Source organism: Nematolebias whitei, chromosome 7 (assembly GCF_014905685.2).
Source record: "Nematolebias whitei isolate Nwh7 chromosome 7, NemWhi1, whole genome shotgun sequence".
NCBI classification, from domain to species: Eukaryota; Metazoa; Chordata; class Actinopteri; order Cyprinodontiformes; family Rivulidae; genus Nematolebias; species Nematolebias whitei.
In genome coordinates, this window is record NC_056504.1 from 35,398,162 (window position 1) to 35,419,633 (window position 21,472).

The 21,472-nt window shown below is 38.0% G+C and overlaps 1 protein-coding gene across 1 annotated transcript in view; it reads left to right on the forward strand.

Annotated features, from left to right (window-relative positions):
* LOC119411852 (TOX high mobility group box family member 2) overlaps positions 1–21,472 on the forward strand; it is a gene marked incomplete in the record, with an annotated part of 120,445 nt that overhangs the window by 66,039 nt on the left and 32,934 nt on the right. The window contains 1 exon segment of the mRNA XM_037678801.1: positions 17,080–17,367. Coding sequence (XP_037534729.1) covers positions 17,080–17,367 — 288 coding nt within the window.

The following is a 21,472-nucleotide window of genomic DNA, read 5'->3' on the forward strand; positions in this document are numbered from 1 at the left end:
AGCCCAGCTAAACTACAGTCCTACAACTATAACACTTCCAGAATTGCATCCAGCTTTTTGGGACCAACAAAATGTGGCTATTTCCTCTTCATCAAAGCTGAAATATAATGGATTGCTCAGTTAAAAGGGTTTGTCTAAATGACGAGTGACAAAGTAGACCACATTTGCATTTTCAACTCACTTTTAAGTTAATGCATTGCCCCACTCCACCTTAGAAAAAAAAAACAGATAAAAATGTAGCTTCTAGTAAAGCACAAGTTTCTTTGCCTGTTTTACATGTTGAGAGTACATATCATTATTTAAATGTTAGTTTGTATGGAGGACGGAATGTGACAAAATTAACTAAATAAATACATAATACATACATAATTAAATGTATCATTGAATTATTAAATACACCATTAAATAATGGAATGTACCATTTAAATTATTTATTTCATTATTTATTTATTTAATTGTGTCACCTTCCGCCCTCCAGTATCACCATGAAATCATGTTAACTGTCAGCCTCACTCATCAAACTCAGTGGGCGGGACTAACCCTAACCCTGACGCCTGATTGGCTGCTCCTCACAGCAAGCAAAGACAAATCGACCACTTATTCGCCCTTATTCATTTCATTACTTTTAGGAAATGTGAACAACAGTGTGAAGAGATACATTCCTGCTGCTACATCTGATTGTTATTGTTTAAACATGAACCGGAACTGTCCCTGTTTCTTAATTTCATCTTGAAAACATTTAATTTGGTTTTTTTTTTGTCTCTGAGCTGGAAAAGTCCCCAGATTTAACTTCAGAAATCTGGTCACCTTAACATGGAGGGAGCTGCCATGTTTGAACTGCCATCAGACCAAAGCAATGGATTCCACATGCTCAGCGTTAGTCCCGCCCACTGAGTTTGACGAGCAAGACTGACAGTTAACATAACTTCATGGTGACACACGAGGGTGGAATGTGACTAAATTAAATCATTGAATAAATAATTTATTTGTTTATTTAATAATTGAATTGTTTATTTAATGATTTAATGATATTTTTAATAATTAAATCATACATTTCATTATTGTGCATTTATTTATTTCATTTTGTTACATTCCGTCCTCCATACATTTGATGCTGCTTCCTGTCTTTTTAGTGACTGTGCATGTGTGTGTGTCTGTATGCGAATCAATTCTGGCAATGATTATGGCGCTCACTTGGGTGTTGTAATTGTAATCAACGAGGTGTTGTAGTGCCAACAACAAATCTGAGTCTCAGGGAGGCAAAGACACCGAGGATCGATGGAAAGCTTTTGTTTTAAATAGGGAGACAAACAAATGTGATTTTAATTAGATTTATGACACAAGTTGACAGACCGAACTAATAATACGTGTTCTTTTGATTAATCTTGCTTTTAGTTAAAGATTGAGCAGCATGAAAGCTCCTGTTAACAGCTTTGAGTGAAGATGTCATTTTGTTCAAGAGCCCAACGTCTTGAAACTCGTGTTTTATGAAATGAATAAAAGCTCCCCGGTGTCTCCCATCTCCCATATGTTTCTGATGAGCAACTGTCAAACATGATCCTGTAGTCTTTTATGTTTAACCTTTGGCAAATCTATCACCTCCTCCTTCCATGCTCTGAATTAAAGACCCATTCCACCTTTCCAGTTTAGATGAGTGATTTTCTTGTTTGGCCACAGCCCAGAGCTCAGCCAACATGTCTACAGCCTCTGTGAGGTCTGATTGGTCAGGTTCAGTCATGTGTGACTGACAGGAAGCCTGCAGATTGGGGGAGACAGTATCTGCGGATCTTTGCACTGATTAAAGCCTCGTGGCAGTGTTTTGTAAACTCCCGCCGTTTGGGGGTCCCCACACTCAATGCCGTGGCCCCGCTGGTCTGAATCACAGCTTGAGCACATTAGTCTGATTTACAGCTTCCCCGTGCTGTTTGAAATGGAGGAGGGTGCCATAGTGACGTGCTGCTTCTTCCCCACACTTCCACCTGTCCCTTCTTTTATAGTAGTAAATACAGTAGTTTAGTGTATTTCTTAGTTCATATCTTAGATCTTATTACTGTTTTTCTTTTACAATTCATACTTTTGCTGGATGTAACTGGGATCCTGTGTACAATTTCATTCCACCTCATGTACCACATGCGATGCGAATAGCAATAAAGGACCTGGACCTTAGTGTTGTAGGACTCAAGACTGTCTTGGTTTCGAGATCGGTTTCAAGACCACTTTTTGATGGTCTTGGTCTTGTCTCGGACTCGGACGTTGAGGACTCAGGATTTTATTTCAAGACCAGTCAAGACCTCAACTGTGGAAATATCACTAAATTGCCAGAATATTGTCCAGTTTATTTGTTAACATCTTTGCTTTTATTGGATGCAAAACTTACTGATTCAAATTCAAATGATAACGTGACTCATTGCTAAATGCGTTTTTGTTACCGCTGTCACACCTACCCCCTTTCACTCACACGTGTCACTCTAGTGTTTCCAGATTTGGAGAATTACTGCCATTTGGGTGGTTTTCATTCTGATTTTGCTGGGAACTCTGGGAAAAATTTTGTTGGACTGTTGCATTTTGTCACATATGGTTAAATTACCTTGGTTTGTACTGATATGTGTTCATGTTCAAACAGTAAATACGCTGTAACTGTATATTAATTGGGCTGACTTTTGTGCGATGTGTCAGTTTTTTAACAGATTTTTGGGCTGGAAAACCTCAACTCTATGTGGAAACGCTGGTGTCTGGGCATGAGAGAAGATGTCTGCCATATCATCAGTTATAAAATTGGGCTATTTAAATCATAAAGAATATACTTGTATCTAATATCTATGTATGTAACTTTTTTAGGTGTATATACCATACCATGCCATGCCATTTTACAAAGTATTTATAGAGCACTTAAAAAAGCAACAAGGTCAATCAAAGTGCTGTACAGACAGAACAACAGGTAACACACAAAGCAAAATACAAAATGAAGTAAATCAGAAATATAGACATAAAAACGATGCGTATAATGACGATTAAACAGTGTGGAGCGTACAGGTTCAAAAAACAAATCATCTGGTGTTGAAAACTACCGAATAGTAGCGGGTTTTTAAACGGGACTTGAAGACCGAGAGGGAGGGGGCCTGTCTCACAAGCAGAGGTAACTCGTTCCAAAGTCTTGGTCCTGTTACAGAGAAGGCCCTGTCCCCTCTGCACTTAAGACGAGTTCCTGGAACTGTGAGGAGCAACTGGTCCGCTGACCTCAGGGAACGTGTTGGGACATACGGTTGTAGCAGATCAGAGAGATGGGGGGGTGGGGGGTGGGGGGGGGGGGGACTGTTCAGCAATTTGTAGACATACAGGAGTATTTTGAACTGGATTTGAAAGTGAACTGGTAACCAGTGCAGTGAGGCCAAAACTAGTGTAATGTGCTCTCTTTTGCCTGTACTTGTTTAAAATTGGGCTGCTGCATTCTGGACCAGTTGTAGTCGTGCAATGGAGGTCTGACGGATACCAAACAGGAGTGAATTGCAGTAATCAAGCCTAGATGTAATGAATGCATGTATTACTGTCTCCAGGTTATTTTTGGACAATATGGGCTTCAGTTTAGACAGCCGCCTCAGCTGGAAGAAATATGATTTGACAATCATGTTTACGTGACTGTTAAGTTTCAGGGAAGGGTCCATTATCACTCCAAGATTAGTGACTCTGTTTTTCTGACAGGGTTAGAGCAGAGAGGTCGATACAGTGGTTTGTGATCGTGTCGTTGGGAGGGAACAACAAGTCTACAACTTTATTGAAACCACTGCGCAACTATATGGTTATCCTTGGTCTTGAGTTCAGACTTATGAAGAATGTTTTGCCACTGCAGTTTTTTAAGTGGAGGGCCTGAGATGGTGTAGACGTAGGATAGTCGACCTGGGACCAGAAAGTCGCATGTGATGAAACTGCTTCCACTTTAACAGTCGTGTAATTTTATTGTTGAATCACATGAAGTTAGGCCACTGAATGTCTGATTTCTTTGTTTTGTAGCTTTGAAAATTTATAAAATTAGTATCTAATAGTATGTAACTTAAAAAAATATATATATTATATTAAAATTTTATTTATTTTAGTTGAGGTCTTAGTCTTGACTTGGTCTCGGATCCTAAAAGTCTTGGTCTTGTCTCGGTACACTCTGGTTTTGGTCTTGACTTGGTCTCGGGTTAGGTGGTCTTGTCTACAAAACTACTGGACCTTGACCTTTCGACTGACTCCCTCTGTACTCTTTTCCTCAATATTTCCATTCCTTTACCTCCCTTTGAGTAAACTCTTCCTACTTTTTATAAGTTTGATGTTCATCTTTCCTCTTTCTCCCACTCACCCATTACTACCCTCCACACCTCCCTACAGTCCATGTCCTTCTTCTTTTTCTCCTGTACTTTTCTCCTCGTCCATGTTCCTTTAAAACATCTGGCAACATCTCTTTACCTTTCCCACCATCCCCCCACCCCCTGCCATTTTCACTGACTGACTACATCTTTGTGAAAATGAAAACAAAGAGCTGCCTGCCAAAATATTTCTATAGCCATTTGCTGACGAAGCAGAGAGTGGAGACAAAGCAAAAGATGTGCAGGCAAATTTGTCACAGCAGCAAAAAGATGGAAAGCTCTCTCCTCATCACCTTTTTTTAGTCATTTGGAAACTCTCCCCCGTCCCCCTCTCCCTCCCTCTTTCGTGCCATGTTTGAAAGCCCACAGTTTGGAAAACTCATCTACTATGCAGTATGTATAAATGCACAGCTGTATATTTGTGTAAGGCCCCTGCTCCAACATGCTTTCCACCCCCTGCCCCCACCCCTGTTGCCCTAGGTGACCAGATGAAACTAATGGCAACCTAATGTGTTTGTGCAAACCTTTTGAGCCGCAGCATGAAATAATCAGAGACCAAACACTCATTTGTCTACTCGTCGCATGCTACATTTCTAAAAGACACAAAACTTACTGTATAAATATGAAAGTTTTAGTCGGTTTCAAAAAGAAAGTTTTGAAGTTGACCTTGAATTGTTATTTTTCTAATGGCTGTGGAAAAAAGCTGCGGGGCATTAGTGAGCAGGGAAATGTTGCAATAAACCACAATTTGTTAGCAAAATACTTCCTTAATTATTAACATAGTCTTTTCAAGGTGTGAAAAATGCCCAGAGCTGACATTGGCTTATTTCCTTAGCTCAGATATTGTAAAAATGAGGTGATATAAGTGTTTTTTATTTATTTATTTATTTTTTATTAACCAGTTAAACAGCATGGAGCAGAGAAAGCCCTGGGGCAATGGGTTAAAATATGTTTATGAGTTTGTTTTAAACCAACACATTTTAATCTAATAAAAACACAAGATGTCTTTGTATTTTTAACTTGCGGATAAATACTTTTGGAAAAATTTGTCCTGATCAGCAAAGGGCCTCATGGTAACAGGCAACATTTGCAGGGTAGCCCATTATAAACATGGCAACATAAATGTCATGTTTTATCATTTATAGATGAGTTAGGCACACAATCTATATGCATTTGTTGTTTAGTGGTAATGCTCTTCGATTTTGCTGTGAAAAGAGTAAAATTTTAAGGTTAAGTGATTATTGAGGGTTGTAAATGTCTTTAACTAAACCCAAAAGACCAATAGATTAATACTGCAGGATTACCTTCCTTGACTTAAAAGAGTCATAAACAAATAACTAAAGGTTTGTCACATATTTCCAGCTCTTGAAGGTGGCACGTTGGATCAAAAATAAATAAATGTTGCTTCAGCACAAATAAAAATATGACTGTAATGTCACATTCAGCTGATTTTACTGGTACTTTTGTTTTTCCAGACTAAAGACGATATGGTCCCTTCTGACAGTCACTAAAATATTTTGGTGAATTTTGTTCCATAAATATTATGATATTAAATAAATAATGTGACATTATGGGGAGTGGAAAGGGGTAGTGGTGGCACATAGGTTAGAGAAGGTGGGTCTGTTATCGGAAGGCCGCTGGTTCAACTCCCGGACTGACAACATCAAAATGTGGGTGGAAAAGGTGAAACACCCACACCTACCTCCACCCTCATTTGCCCCATTCAGGGCCCTTGAGCAAGGCCCTTAACTCTCACCATCTGCTTCCAACCAGGTCTCTCTTGAAAATGAATCCTCGTGACTCAATGGGAATACTGTATATATAAAAGGTTATATAAATAAAATAAGGTGGACTTTTGGTGGAAGTGGAGGGGCCAAGATGGTGTAGAGATAGGGTAGCCGACCTGGGACCAGAAAGTCACAAGCTCAACTCCCCATCATGCCCACATGTCGTAGTGTCCTTGAGCAAGACACCTAATCCTTGTAACGATTAACTAAATACCCAGAATAGCCGTGAACCATACGAGCAACCACAAGACAAGGAATAGTTTGTTTATTTACAAGTGAGTGATGTGCAAACAGTCAAACTGCGACCTCTGGAGGAAGAGACTGGAATCATGAAGACAAGGGAACAGTTAGTAGGAGCCGGGAGGTTCTGCAGATGATAATAATAATTATAATAAACAGGCTGCTTACTTTAGGATAAGGTGGTGAACTCCGGGGCACAAGAGTCCAAGGTTCCAGGGTCAGTCCAGCGAGGTCCCAGAGTGATCAAGGAATATCATAAACAAGTGGGAAAGGCAGGGAGGGAATGAAATAGGTCACAAGGAGGCACTCAGAGAACACATGGAGGTCCAGGGAGTCAAAGGAGCCCAGGAGATCCCGTGAGGCGTAGGAGCAAGGAGTAAAATATAGCAATAATCTCTAGGATACAATGAAGGGCCAGGAACACACTACTGTCAGGCAGCTAATGCACCAGCGTTGGAGTGGTGTCATCAAACATCTCTTATACACCTGCAGCTCCTCAAAGATTCAAGGATTCAAGGTTCTTTATTTGTCATTCGCACCCCATGTGGTACATGTGGTGGAACAAAATTATGTACACAGGGTCCCAGTTACATCCTTCAGGGTAAGGATCTGTAGGTGCGTCTCCATTGGTGACATCTGGTGGAGGAAAAATGTAGGAGGACAAATAGGACGCTTACAATCCCCAACTGCTCACCAGGCACTTCCATAGCTGCCCACTACTCCACCTGGGTGTATCGCACATGTGATGGGTTAAATGCAGAGAACTAATTTTGTAATTGTATGGAAACATATAATGATGACAACACATAGCACTTTCTTTCTTTCTTTCTTTCTTTTTTATTTCTTTCTTGTATTTTTTTAAATTTTGATTCACAATTTCCGTCTTTAGATATCACTTGTATATAAACAATGCACGTTTTAATGTAATAAATTGCACTTGCCACATATTAGTTCATGGTGAAGGCGTCATTAATGCCTGCACATTTTAGGCTAATGTTGTACTATAGAAAAATATATTTCCGTGTCTCATGCCATCATGGCATTCAAAAACAAACATTATTAATGATAATAAAAGTAGTTATTTTTGTCTCCAGTTCAACTTTAACAGCTCACGTACAGCTCAAGGTCCTTTTGGGGACACGTTTGTGCTACATACAGTACAAGTTGCAGCACAGAACTAGTGGAAGACAGGGAGGTTCATTGACACTCAAGAGCTGTCTCCTCCACTCCCCTCCACTCACAGCCACCCTCTTATTAACAATGGCACCAAGAGTACGAGGGTCCAGATGTTAGTCTCCTGCTCCCACCAGCTGTGCCAGCCTCCGATGCACAGCCTCATTGACTCGGATACAAGCGCACAAGACATGCTGACATCACACACACAGACACTGAGCACACAGTCTCTTACAGTATAGAAAACAACATTAATTTTAAAAGAAACATTTACAGAACCCTTACTATACTGAAACACATCGAGCACACAAATGAAATCCCAAATGTGAACACATAAATACACATACAGTGTCCACTCTCTCCTGCCATGTTTTCTATTACAAGCTCTTTGTCCTGGTGAAGAGTTAGCAGCGGAGTTATTTGAGGTTGACAGGATCCTAACAATTCCCAGAATAATGCACATTTGTTTGGATGACTGCACCATCAGCGCTCCTTTTGTTATTTTCAACATTGTGAGTGTCAGTCGTTATGAATCCACCTCCTCTCTATTCTCCTCTTTCCCTCTACATATAACAATAACTAGTGCTTTAATTCACACATACTAGTACAATTGTCCACATGATGATCATCATTTTTGACAGTAGGCACAGACAAGAAGAAACTGGAATTTTGAATAAAAATAAAATAAATAAATAACTGTTCACCGACTGCCCTTTGTTGACCTTGTAGAGTCTTTGGGTTTTGTCTGTGTAGTCATAAATCAGTAATAACACTGACTGATGTTTAGCATTGCAGAACAGGCAATGGCACACCAATGAGCAAAGTTATAAAGGCTCAGTAGACACGGCTGCTCCCAACAGGAGGAGACAGAGGGAAAATAATTCTCCATTCCTGCCAGAGCAACTGTATAATTCTAAATTCACTCTGTCAGGCAATAAGTTTGATTATGGTCTTCATTTGAAATGTTAGATTTATCTCTTTTCCCCCCTCCCCCTTTATTTTCTGCTCTTTCCTCGTCGTTTTCCACTCCATCCTCCCTTCTCGCCCTCCCTCCCTCCTTCCACACCTCCTCCCCTCCCCCCACTAGCCTCAGCAGTATCAGCATCCCAATGACCCCATACGACTATTGGGAAACCTGAGCTGTATCTTGTGCATCCATGGCTTGTTTTACAACTGCATAACTGAAGATCACAATTTTCATTGATACCCTCACTTCCACAACAACTTGAACTCCAACTATTGACACCCTACCTTACTAAACGTCTACACTATTTTAGAAATGTCGTTCTTTTTCAACTTTTTATTTTGCAGGGAAGGGATAACGATGTGGCGGATTAGTCACAGAACGTAACTAATCTTCAACCCCTTGCATTAGATTACAGATTTATAGGAGAGCATATAAGAAGCAGACATAAACTGGGTGTGGGGGGGGGGGGGTGTGGAGGTACAAGAAAGTCTGTGTTTATTATTTGATAAAGCCTCTCTTATAACCTCAGCATGTTGTGCAATAGCTTTGGCTCTCCTTCAACTCTGCGGTGTGCCACTTCAAATTAGTCGCTTGTGGAGAGGGCCTGCCCCGTCTTTGCAAAATGCATTAGTACACCACTCAGAACCTCATACAGCCTAGGGTTAAACACAAATTATATCATTTCTGTCATCCAATCAAATCACTGACCCTTGGACCTGTGAGATGAGTCAAATGCATAATGAAATATGACATGGCACAAAAGCTCTGATTGTAATCTGTTCTGACACGCGATCAGACGAAGATGACCTCCTGACCCTGACTGACAAGTGAGTCGAGGACTGGGAACAGGATACATGAGGGAGAAGAAGGAAAGGAAATAATAAAAGAAAAAGGTGTGTGTGTGTGCAATTAGGAAGGCTGGTTTTAGTCAAAGGAGGGTTAGTTTGTAATCAGCTGAGTATCTTGGGTGAATGGAGCCATTTGCATCTTTTGACATCAATTATACTCTTCAATTCCTCCATATTTTCTCTCCCACTGGGCTTTATTTTCTTGAAAGAGTGTCTCCCACCTCCCAATCGTTCTTTCCCACTCATGGCACATCATCCTAGTCGCTCATTGACAAGAAATTGTGAGGTTGGCATCCCAGCATTACCTTTATAGTTTTCAAACAGCCAAATATTGATAGACAGATAATACAATTTGCCTATTTGAGAGACAGATGTGATGACAGAGGAGGAGTAATTGGGTTCAGCGTGGATGCTGAGCAGGGACCAGAACTCTTGGATTTAGAAGAAACAGAGCCAGCCCGGTTTGGGCCAGCCATCAGAGGAAGAGAAAAGTGGAGGTTTAGGGTGACTGTAACTGGATCGTCTGTGCTCCCCCCTCCCCTCCACCCTGTTCTTTGAGCTCTGAGAACGAAGACTCTGTGGTGTGTTGATACCCTCTGACATGATATTGTAGCTGAAAAACAGCTATGGCTTTAATTAAGCCTGAGATGACAGAAAGAAAAGATGGAGAGATAAAGACAGGGGATGAAAAAAGAGTAACAAAAACAGCCAGCAAAAAGTGCATGCTGTTTAGATTAGGTGTTTGAGAGTCAGGGAACTTTGCAGACAGGCAGGAACTATCTGCCTTAGCTAGGTTACACCGAACGAGCGCTACTGTACCAAGTAAACAGGAATCAAATGTGTAATGTGGTCTTCCTCACGGGGAACACAATGGGGAAATGAATAGAAATAGACAATGCACTTTAATTAATCCCAAAATTAAATCAGTGGTGGTTTGGGCCAACTGAACTGCATGAAAAAGAGATAAAATGAGGTGCAGGGGCTGCGGGGTGTATATGTGAAGGTGTTGGAACGAGGAGTGTCGAAGTTGATGGAAGCAGTGGTGTTGTTCAGGGGGATTTTAAGCATAAATCACTTCTGTGACAAAGCACTCCAATAGGCAGATAAGTGCACATTAGAGGTAAGACAGATATGTCATCCACTGCTTTCGAGCCGTCGGTTCTCTTCCTGAAAGAAACATCAACTTCGAAGAACTCCAAACATTATGAGCTAAATATGCATGAATGTTCACTTTGTGGCGGTTCAGTCAAACTAATGCTTGAGTAATTATGCTTGTTTATTGTGGGGGAAAAAACAACTGAAACAAGTCGATTTAATGTGACTTTATTTGTTAATAATTTATTCTGTGTCAAAGCAAAGTCATACCATAGATCTGAAAAATAGCTTGAACCGAAAACAAACACAAGTGAGCATGCAGTTTTGACATCAGCTACGCGTCACAAAACGGCAACAACATGCCAAAATACATATTTAGACAGAAAGGCTGCAGCTTTTTATTGTGCAAATTAATTTCATTTGACAGCAGAACACTTTTAGAATGGATGTATGATTTAATATGTGAAAAATGATGTCCTAAATCTTGATTTCTACAGGCACCACAGCAATAATCTAATAAGAAGAAGAATATACAGATAATGAGCCATTAGACACAGTCAATATCATCTCCAGAAGGCCTTGAGTACTCAGGCAGTGTTACAGAAGGAGTTGGAGATCTGTGCCAAGTAAAAGACAAGCTGGAACGCTCCCCAATCAATGTTTTTTTTCCTCTCTCTCTCTCTTTCTGTCTCTCTTGCTCTCTCTGTCGGTACCAGACCAACTGTCTATTCATCTGTTTCTCTCGAAATGAAAGGTGTGCTGGTATGCAACACTTACAGTGGAAAGATCTGTCTCTTAATTAAAAAACATTACAGATTGTGTTTCATTAACTGTGCAGACAGCATACTGTGTATTTGTTCCCTGTAGTGTGCTGTGTGAAGCCAATGAGGTTAATGGAAAATCTTTTGTGTTGAAATTAAATTTGTGCTATGTAGCTTTTTGAAGAGGTGTGGACTTAAATATAAAGCAACATTAAGTACCAGACAAAAAAAAAGCAAGATATCTCAAGAAAACATGTTCATGCTTTGTTGCCTGCTGGTCTATAAGATCCATCCAATGCATTCCCTTTGTTTGCATTTTACTTTTAAACGAGAGTATACACAAGGCAGGGTGAACATGCAGTTCTATACTTGCAATTTCATTCTGAACAGTGGCGTATGAATAATTTATCTAGCCACAATCCTACTGGGAATGTCCTTGGTATTTACATTTTATCATCAAGGGCGCTGGATGAGCCGTCACAGCAATCAAACACATGACATATCCCCAGTCTCGTCCCTTTGCACAATCAAATGCAGCAGAAGGGGTCAGGAGAAAATGTTTCCGTAGCTTAAATGTTTATTGATAAAGTCAGAGAAAACAGCAGATTGATGAGCATGCCATGTGATGACTCAACATGGAATTCTTTAGATTACACAGGGGTTTTTCACAAACTATGTTTAGTTCGTGATGGCTTCTTAAAGGAACGTGCACGGGGACTCACCTCACACAATGCTGCCAATGTTTACAGCAGACAACTTAGTTTCCTTCCAACAATTATGAGGGGAATTGAATCTCAGGAAATGTTCGTTTTCTTGTCCATTAGAGCACACAATACCACCGTCCCCAAAGGTTTACAAAAACATCTGTCTTCAAAGGACAGCTCGGAAAATTAATATCAACTTGCTCTCAGGCAATGTTAGGACAAAATAAATCAAATTAAGACATTCCCACTTCTCTGTGCTATTTTTTTTTTAATTATTTTGCCTATTTGGCAAAATGATCTTATCTACTTTTTGTCTTTAAAAAGATTCACTTTTAGTGCTCAGGGTGGATACTTGATAAAAAATTGTTCTTATTTTAAAATGTATGCCCTCAAGTTAAGAATCTCATGAAAGCTATTGGATATTTTAATCCTGCTGGAAGGTGGGGAAATAAGAAGATTGTCTATTTTTATTATTCAAATGAGAATAATGCATCATCTTGCTTCTTGAAGCTGCTTTCACTTCAAATTTAACAACCACAATCATTAGATAATGAAATTTGCATTTGTAATAATTCCTGATGTTGACTGAAGTTCGTTTGCTGTGAGATAGTTTAGCGCTTTTGATTCCAAGCAGCTGAAAATGTTTTCTGTCACATTAAAACCTGCTTTTTATGGCTTAGCAAAACTGGAATTTATTAACAAAGAATTAAAAGCTAAGCTTTTTGGGCAACGTTTTTACTGAAACAAGGTTAAGAGTAACAAGAAAAAATGGACCCTGCATCCTTTCTCCTTTCCTCCATCTCTCCATGCCCCTTATTTTCTAAAAGTATCTGTTTGAGAGATAAATGACCACTCTGCTGCCGAGGATGACAGCCTACACAAAGATGATATTGAATTGATTTCAGAAATGTTGCAGAACTGACTGTTTGATGTATACTGCTAGACATGAATCATAAAAATTCTATTAAAAAACCCTTGAAGGGCTGACACCAGAATATTATTTGTGATGATTAATTTGACTCAGTCATTACAATTGGAGTCAAGTTGGATCGTCTCAGACAAAATTGCTTTTCATTCCCTGTTGAATTTCACTGCTATTTTTCTTTTCTTCTTGCTCTGTGCAGGACTCTGATTTGATTGGGCTTTATGTGTTTGAGAAGCAGCACACGCATGCATTGAGCACTGGTCAGCTTTATTACTGACATTTGAGCTTCAGGTTTGGTTCCAAAGTGAGGCGTTTTATGCTTAAATCTAAAATATAGATATAATATATGGAGCAGATAAAAATAAACTTTTTTTAAATCATGAAATAAAATAAATAAAATTAAAACAATATGTTTGAAAAAAAAACTTTGATGTCTGTCTGTCTGTCATATAAATAGATTTATGTCTAAGGCGTTTTAAAATGATCTGAACAAAACTTATTTCGACTTGTTGACAAAGGAAATCTCAATTTGTTGCAGATCTAGGTCAATGATTTTGAAATGCTCTTTTAGGTTAAACTTGTTTTTTTTCCTTTGTTTTATTTTTTAATGTTTTGTTATGTTTAACTCACCAGCTAATCACTAACCAGTATAGCCTTGAGAGATGTGTATTTAAAAAAAGGACAAAAAATATGACAGTCAGTGAGTGTTATTGTGAGTGTACATTCCAGTTTTGCACAAGTTTAATTCAATTCAGTTTATTTATATAGAGTCAATTCACAGCAAAGTTGTTTCAGGGCACTTTACAGAAACACTCACATGCATAGAAAAGCCAATTAGTAAAGTTCTCTATCTAAGGAGTCCAGCAGACTCATTGAATTTTCACTTCGTCACAGTCTCCCATCCTGAGCAAGCACAATGGCAACAGTGGAAAGGAAAAACTCCCTTTTAAAAGGAAGAAACCTCCAGCAGAACCAGGCTCAGGACAAGCAGCCATCTGCTTTGACCAGCTGGGTTTGAGAAGACAGGAAGTAGAGACAAACACACACAGAATGGCAGGTCCAGATATAGGTGAAGGTGTACCTGAAAGACAAAAAAAAAAAAACCCACATGTGAAGGATAGAAAAAATAATTACAAATACAAAACAAATTGAGCAGAGTAAGTAAAGACAGAAGTATAATGAAGAAATGTGGTCATTTTGTCCTCTAGCAGTCTAAACCTGTAACAGTATAACTAAGGGACAGCTCAGGAAACCCAAGCCAACCCTAACTATAGGATTTATCAAAAAGGAAAGTCTTAAGCCCCGTCTTAAAACTGGACAATGTGTCAGCCTCATGGACAGAAACTGGAAGTTGGTTCCACAAGAGAGGAGTCTGATAACTGAAAGATCTTCCTCCCATTCTGCTTTTAGAAACTCTAGGGACCACAAGTAAACATGCAGTCTGAGAGTGAAGTGCTCTGTTAGGAAAATATGGAATAATAAGATCTGTAATAGGATTCAAGTATTTTTTATTGTCATAACAGCTCACATTTTCATGTTTGTGGTACAAAATTTGGACTCAGGTCCCAGATCAAGAAGCCTAACAATTAACAAATAAATAAATACAAAAGAGATGGAGCTATTTTTTATATAAAATATAATATAAGATGGAGCTAGGTTGTTGAGAGCTTTGTAGGTTAGAAGTAAGAATTTGAATTCAATTCTGGATTTGACAGGGAGCCAATGGAGATAAGCTAAAACTGGAGAGATATGATTTCTCCTACTAACTCCAGTTAAGACTCTGGCAGCAGCATTTTGGATTAATTGAAGACTTATTAAAGAAGTGTTTGGACACTCAGATAAACCATTGCAATAGTCCAGTCTAGATGTGACAAATGCATGAACCAGTTTTTCTGCATCATTTCAAGGTAAGATGTTCATGTAACATTTTTAATGTGGGGGATAAAAGACATGTCTGGATCAAAAATAACACCAAGATTTTTAACATTAGAGCAGCAGGCCAGATTAATGCCATCCAAGGAGGGTGAAAGACTGAAAAATGTGTTCCTAAGATGCTCATGTCCATAAAACAAAACCTCAGTTTGTCTGTATTCAAAGGTAGAACATTTAGGGTCATCCAGGTTTTTATGTCTTTAAGACATGCTTGTAGTCAAAGTAACTGATTGGATTTATTGGGTTTCATGGACAAATATAAATTCATCCCATGCTGTTTAATAACGTTACCTAATGGAAGCATATATAAAGTAAAGAGCATTGGTCCAAGCACTGATCCCTGAGGAACTCCATGACTAACTTTGGTGTATGAACAATATGCTTTATTTATATTTACAAACTGGAATCTATCAGATAAATATGATTTAAACATTTTTAGAGCTGTTCCTGTAATCCCAATATCATATTCAAGCCTCTGTAGTAAAATATTGTGATAAACTGTATCAGATGCAGCAATAAGGTCTAACAGGACCAGTATAGACACAAGTCAGTTGTCTGAGGCCATGAGAATATCATTAGTGAATTTTACTATACAAGTTTATACAATGTTTAAGTGAAAAACATATTAACTTTCAAATCTGAGATTCTTTAATTTCGCTTTCTTTACTTTTTCTCCACCTTTAATTTTATACCAAAACTCCAAACCAAGTTTGAAACCAAACAAATATTTTATTTTTTATTGGTTGATTGATTGAGATTGGACAGAAAACTTTACATGACATACTTATGTTCTGTCATCATCACCAACATGGATATCTTCAGATCTGATAGACTTTCTGACATGGCAAGGACTCTTCACATAGAGTAACTAAAGAAAACGTGTTTAGGCCCCCTTAATATCAGAGTCAGAGTTTCTTTATTGTCATTCGCACCTCATGTGGTACATGTGGTGGAGCGAAATTATGTACACAGGGTCCCAGTTACATCCAACAATAAAATCTATAAGAAAAACAGTAATAACATCTAAGATATGAACTAAGAAAAACATCAACCAAATATACACTAAGCACTATAATATAATATATATATAATATATGATAATGGCTTCCTGCTTGTTCTTAATGTCATGTTTCTACAATTAATTACTGTAGCTTTTGCATCTTTAAGTGGTGCTCGTCGCTCATTCTAATTTTCTATTAGCATCAGTCCCTGAAACACCCAGGACGTTTGCACATCATTAAACCCCATTTTTGTGCAAAACGTATCTCTTCTGAACATGGATTTTCTTCTTTTAACAAGTTAACATTTTTTTTTAAACAGAGGATCAAATAAACTATGATTAATCTTAATAATTCAAGGTTCTTTATTGTCATTCGCATCACATGTGGTACATGAGGTGGAATGAAATTGCGTACTCAAGGTGTATTTTTGACTTAAAGGTGTATAACTGTTTTCCAAAAATTCCACTCAGATGTGCCAGTATAACCATAAAAGATTCAAGACACTTTGCCTTTTTTGGGGAGCAGCTTCGGATGTTATCAGTCCATTAAATGGCCGTTATTATTTGTTATCATCCCCATATGTAGCGGTGAGACTGTCCCACCTACTTTCTAGTAGGTTTAAAGGTACGTTATTATCATTATTATCGCTGATAATAGGCAGTGTCGCACGGGGGTAAACCAGGAAGTGTGTTTTTTGTTTTTTCAGCTTATGTAACCCTTTTCCTAAACCTAACCTTACACCTGACCCAAAGGACCAACCCTAAACTTAACCACTACCTTGTGCCTAAACCTAACCAAGACCCTAAACCTAACCGCCAGACCCTTTACTCTTAACCTAACCATGCAAAGCTATTATGAGCGCTAACAAAGGTAAAAACGGAGCCTATTATCTTCGCTAACAATGTACCTTTAAACCCACTAGGAGGTACAGGAGGGGCAGTCTGACTGCTACATATGAACATGATAAGAACTAACAATGACCATTTAATGGCTGATAACATTCAAAGCAGATGCTTTGGGACAAGATGTCCTGCTACATCTGGTCAAGCTCATCACCAAAATTTACATTTTTATGCATTTCCTCAGTGCATAAGTGAATAGTAGGCCTTTTTCGTAGATTGTTTTCTCTGAAATGCACTCTTGAGACTGTGACTTCATATACGCACTTTTATAATTTGAATATTTTCTTGATAAACTGAACATTTTTCCAATACAACGGTTATTTTAAATAAAAAAAAAATTCATATTTTCATATAAATTTATTGACTTTGTTTTCTCTTGTTTCTGTCCCTCCCCTCAGAGCTACACAGGCCAAACAGGTGGCGGTGGGGGAGGCGGCGGAGGTGGTGGCGCCTCAAGTGGAAATGGAACTGGGGATGAAGACTATGAAATCCCTCCAATCACTCCACCCAACCACCCTGAGCCACATCTTCTTCACCTGATGGAGCATGACTCTACAGGCTACCTCTGTCACTCGCTGCCACACAATGGGCTCATCAACCCCTACTCCTACACTGAGCTGCCTACGCTCATGATGTCGAACATGTTGGCACAGGACGGCCACCTTGTCTCCAGCCAAATGCCTTCGGTGAGTAGAACTGCCTGGACCGACGAGGCCCTGAGGCTCCTGAAATACTCCTGAAATACAAAAATACTTCTTGTTTTGCTTCAAAATAATAATAATAAAAAGTCCAGTAATTCTGGCAGTAAAAAAACAAACAAAAAAAAAAACAGATTCATCATTGCTTTGTCACTTTAAGAGTATCCCTATTGAACAGTTTAGGCTATTTCAATGCATGTGAACCTGACATTAAAAAAAACATTTCAACCTTATTAAAGCCATGATTTCTAACATGAAGTAAACTAGACTCCTAAAATATAGTTTTAACAGTAGATATGCTAAGGCTTAATGGAACAAAAAATTGTTCACTGTTTGCTTTTTCGCCTCTAATGTATAAAAAGACGGATTGTGGGTAAATTCATCAGCATCATATCTGCCTCGACAGCCTGCATCGGTCAATCTGTCAGGCCTTCAAACATGAATACATGCTGATTACTCCCTCAGCTTCGCTCAAAAAAAAGCTCCTGGAATTAGCATTTCTAAACCATAATTGCGTTCATGTGAACTGCTGGAGGAAGCAGCCTATCGCAACGCTACATATATGCAAAATGTAGGTATAAAATATATATGTGCAGGATTCATTTTAATCATAACTCTTATATGGAGCTCTGAAAATGTAAAATAATGTTAAATTTAGACGTGAACTTGAAGTTCAAGTTATTCTTTTGTAGACCATTGTGAAACAAAAATGGAAGTACTGTAAAGAAAAGTGTACCTTTTAAGTTAGATACAGCCAGATCTGAACGTATCTCTTTGAAATTGGAAGTGATTGATGTTTTTTTTATTTATTTACATCACTGAAATTGCAGGAAAAAAATAGATATGGTAACCAATTATAGTGTAAGATGCTTTTGCTTTTAGGGCTTGAAGGTCAACAGTTTTATATCTTAAATTGTACTTAGCATTAACTAATTTATTACATTATAAGTATCTGAAGAAATAAAAATATATGAAAGCTGTTTTTCTCAGAAATCTACCAAAGAAATTTGGTTTACAGTTGCTTTTTACAATTATTTTCATGTTATAATCACAAATAGCAGTGCAAATCACAGTGTTTTGCATGTTTGTGAAACATGTAAGTACGTTATCTTTATGCAGTATACATTTGATGTATTCAGATGGATGTCAAAGTCAAGTATGATACATAACGTTTACTACAAACAAGTGAAAAGGGAATACGATAGTCACAGTGCAGTCAAAATATGCCTCGATAAAGATCAGAAATATAAACATGCTATGCTTTATATATAAGCAGGAATATTCCCTCAAGATATTAGATTCAAAAGTCATTTATCTTCATATTCATTTCCCATTTTGGTCATGACCTTTACTGTTGAGACATTGGTTGATTGGCTGGTCTTTCACTCTGCAGTTAGTGTGTTTGTTTCTGCGGCAAAGAGCCATACTTCAGTTTTAATAGACTGAATACAGCAGGCTGAATAATAAAAATGTATGAGATTCTAGATGCTCAGGTCACACAACATATTGAACATATATTTAAAATGCATTCATTACAAAATGCTAGGGACTGACTGAGAGTGCTGCTCTGATAACCTCGGTTCATTTAAAGGGCATTTTTGGAAATAGACGTACAATAATAATGGTAATGCAAATGTTATTTTGAATCAAGTTTAGATTATACAAAAATACATATAGATTAAAACACGGTGCACTCTGGCTCTTTCTCAGCATCAGAATATAAAATGCATGGATGAACACAAAGCACATACATTATGGCAAAGTTTAGGGACATTTTAAGACTGGAATTAACACCTTTAGAATACCAGTTTTCAGTGAGGTGTATGACGGTAGCCCTGAGGTGTAAATGAACAACATTTGAAAAAAACAAACAAACAAACAAAAAGAAGAAAGTGGAAGTGGCCAAAGCGGAAGCAGCCAAAGTGGAAGTAGTGAAAAAATGGAATTACATTAGAAAAATCAGAATTTTATTAAGCCAAACCGAGGGTGACAGGTATTTAGAGTAACAGAGTGGACAGTTGGCTCAGGGACTCAATTTATTTTTAATGATTTAAGCATAAAATATATTTTGATATCATAAATGTCATTGGATGAGAACTATTATACTGTTAATAGTACTATAAAAATATTATTATTATTTATTTATTTATTTTGTTATTTCTTAGAATTGTAACTTAATTTCAGAAAGCATAAAAATTGATATGGCAATAAACGCGTTACATTTAAAATTAGACTTAATTATTTCAAATAAATTCATCTTGTGTACATCCATCCATCCATCCATCCATTATCTTTACCCGCTTATTCCATTTTGGGTCACGGGGGTCGCTGGTGCCCATGTCCAGCAATCACTGTGCGAGGGGCGGGGTACACCCTGGACGGGTCGCAAGTCCATCACAGGGCTCTTGTGTACATATGGTTGTGTTTTATGGTAGAGGTGAGTCCAACATAAAGGATGAGATTAATAAAATACATATTAGCCTACCTTTAAAGAAAATATACCACATTATGGCATGGGAACACAAAAGGCACAGAAGAGTAGGAATGACCCTATTGTACATTGTTCTGTTTTATGTTGTTGATAAAGTAAAAAAAAAAAAAAAAAACTTCCGGTTTGGCTAAATGCAATTCTGTTTTTTCAAATGTAATTTCATTTTTTGAAATATAATTCAGTTTTTTCAAATGTGGTTCATTTACACCTCAGGGCCACCGTAGATTCATGATTGTTTGCAAATTATACTTTGAAACTGAACCTCTCAAGTCCAGCTTTATCCATCGTCTTCTAAAATAAGCTTGGAGATCTTTTCATTCCTCTGCTTCAACTTCACTCCAGAAAGCAGCACAGAAAGCAAACTCTTTCGAAATCAAATAGTCTGCCTGGTAAAACTAGCAAACCGTAGCAGAGTTTCATTTGTGCTGAGAGCCGAGTGTCTATTAAATTGGTGCCTCACCTTGACATAGTCTGTTGAGCAGAGTAATTAAGCAAACTCTGCAGTTCAAACATGAGATGGTATCATTATGAATTTTCCACTTGACACGGATGGCTAAATAATGAAGGGTTAATTCAAATTTTTATCTTTTGGTAGCTGGCGAGCACACCACGCAAAGTATCGTGTGTTCATGTTGACAATGTATTTTACATGTGTGTCCGAGTGTGTGTGTACATATTTCTGTGTCTTCACTATAAACAATATCTCTGCTGTTGAAATGGATCCACTACATCTGGAGGTCAGGCCTTATATTCAATCTTGAGCACATTGAAAAAAAAATCCATTAGGGTTCATCTTTCCTGCATCAGCCATTCTATTGTGGTGCTGCAGTGAGATCTGTTTTCATCAAGCAGATTCAATACGTGAGCTGGGCAATGAAAAGAGTGCAATAGAGTTAGATGAAGAAAGGAAAGGTTGGGGGGGGGGGGGGTTGTGGCAAGGAAAGCAAGGAGAAATTGTAAAGAGGAACAAGGTAACTCTTATTCAAAATGAGCATATACCTCCAGTTTTCTGTACCACCTGGATTTCATTAATAGATATTTTAGAGATAATTCAGTTGAATGAAATAAGGTTATGGTGGATGAACAAAAGGCTGAAAGCTTCTGGTTTTTAATGTGGACCCATTTGATTTTGAAATATGAGGGCATTTGAAAGTACTCCAATGCAGGTGCAACAATATAAACACATAATAAATAGGCCGATTATATAACTACAAAGATGTAGACAAAGCACCATTAGAGCAGCAGTTGATCAAAGTCATGGAACTGTTAGACAGAATAGATAGGGTGTGTTGAGTTTGTTGTGCTTAGGTGAGCCACGGGACTTAATGATGTTTAACAATACATCTATAAATGGACCCAGCATTGCATTGTGGGTATAGTTTCTATTGGCCAAATCATAAAGATTTATGTTCACATATTAATAACCAAATATAGGTAGTGCAAAAACCTTCAAATATATTTTTAGTTCTTTGCAGTTTTCTTTAATTTGTCCGACTACTTTTGAGTAATGGATATGCTTTCTAAATGTATTTCAATGTTAATAACACACACACACTATATATATATATATATATATATATATATATATATATATATATATAT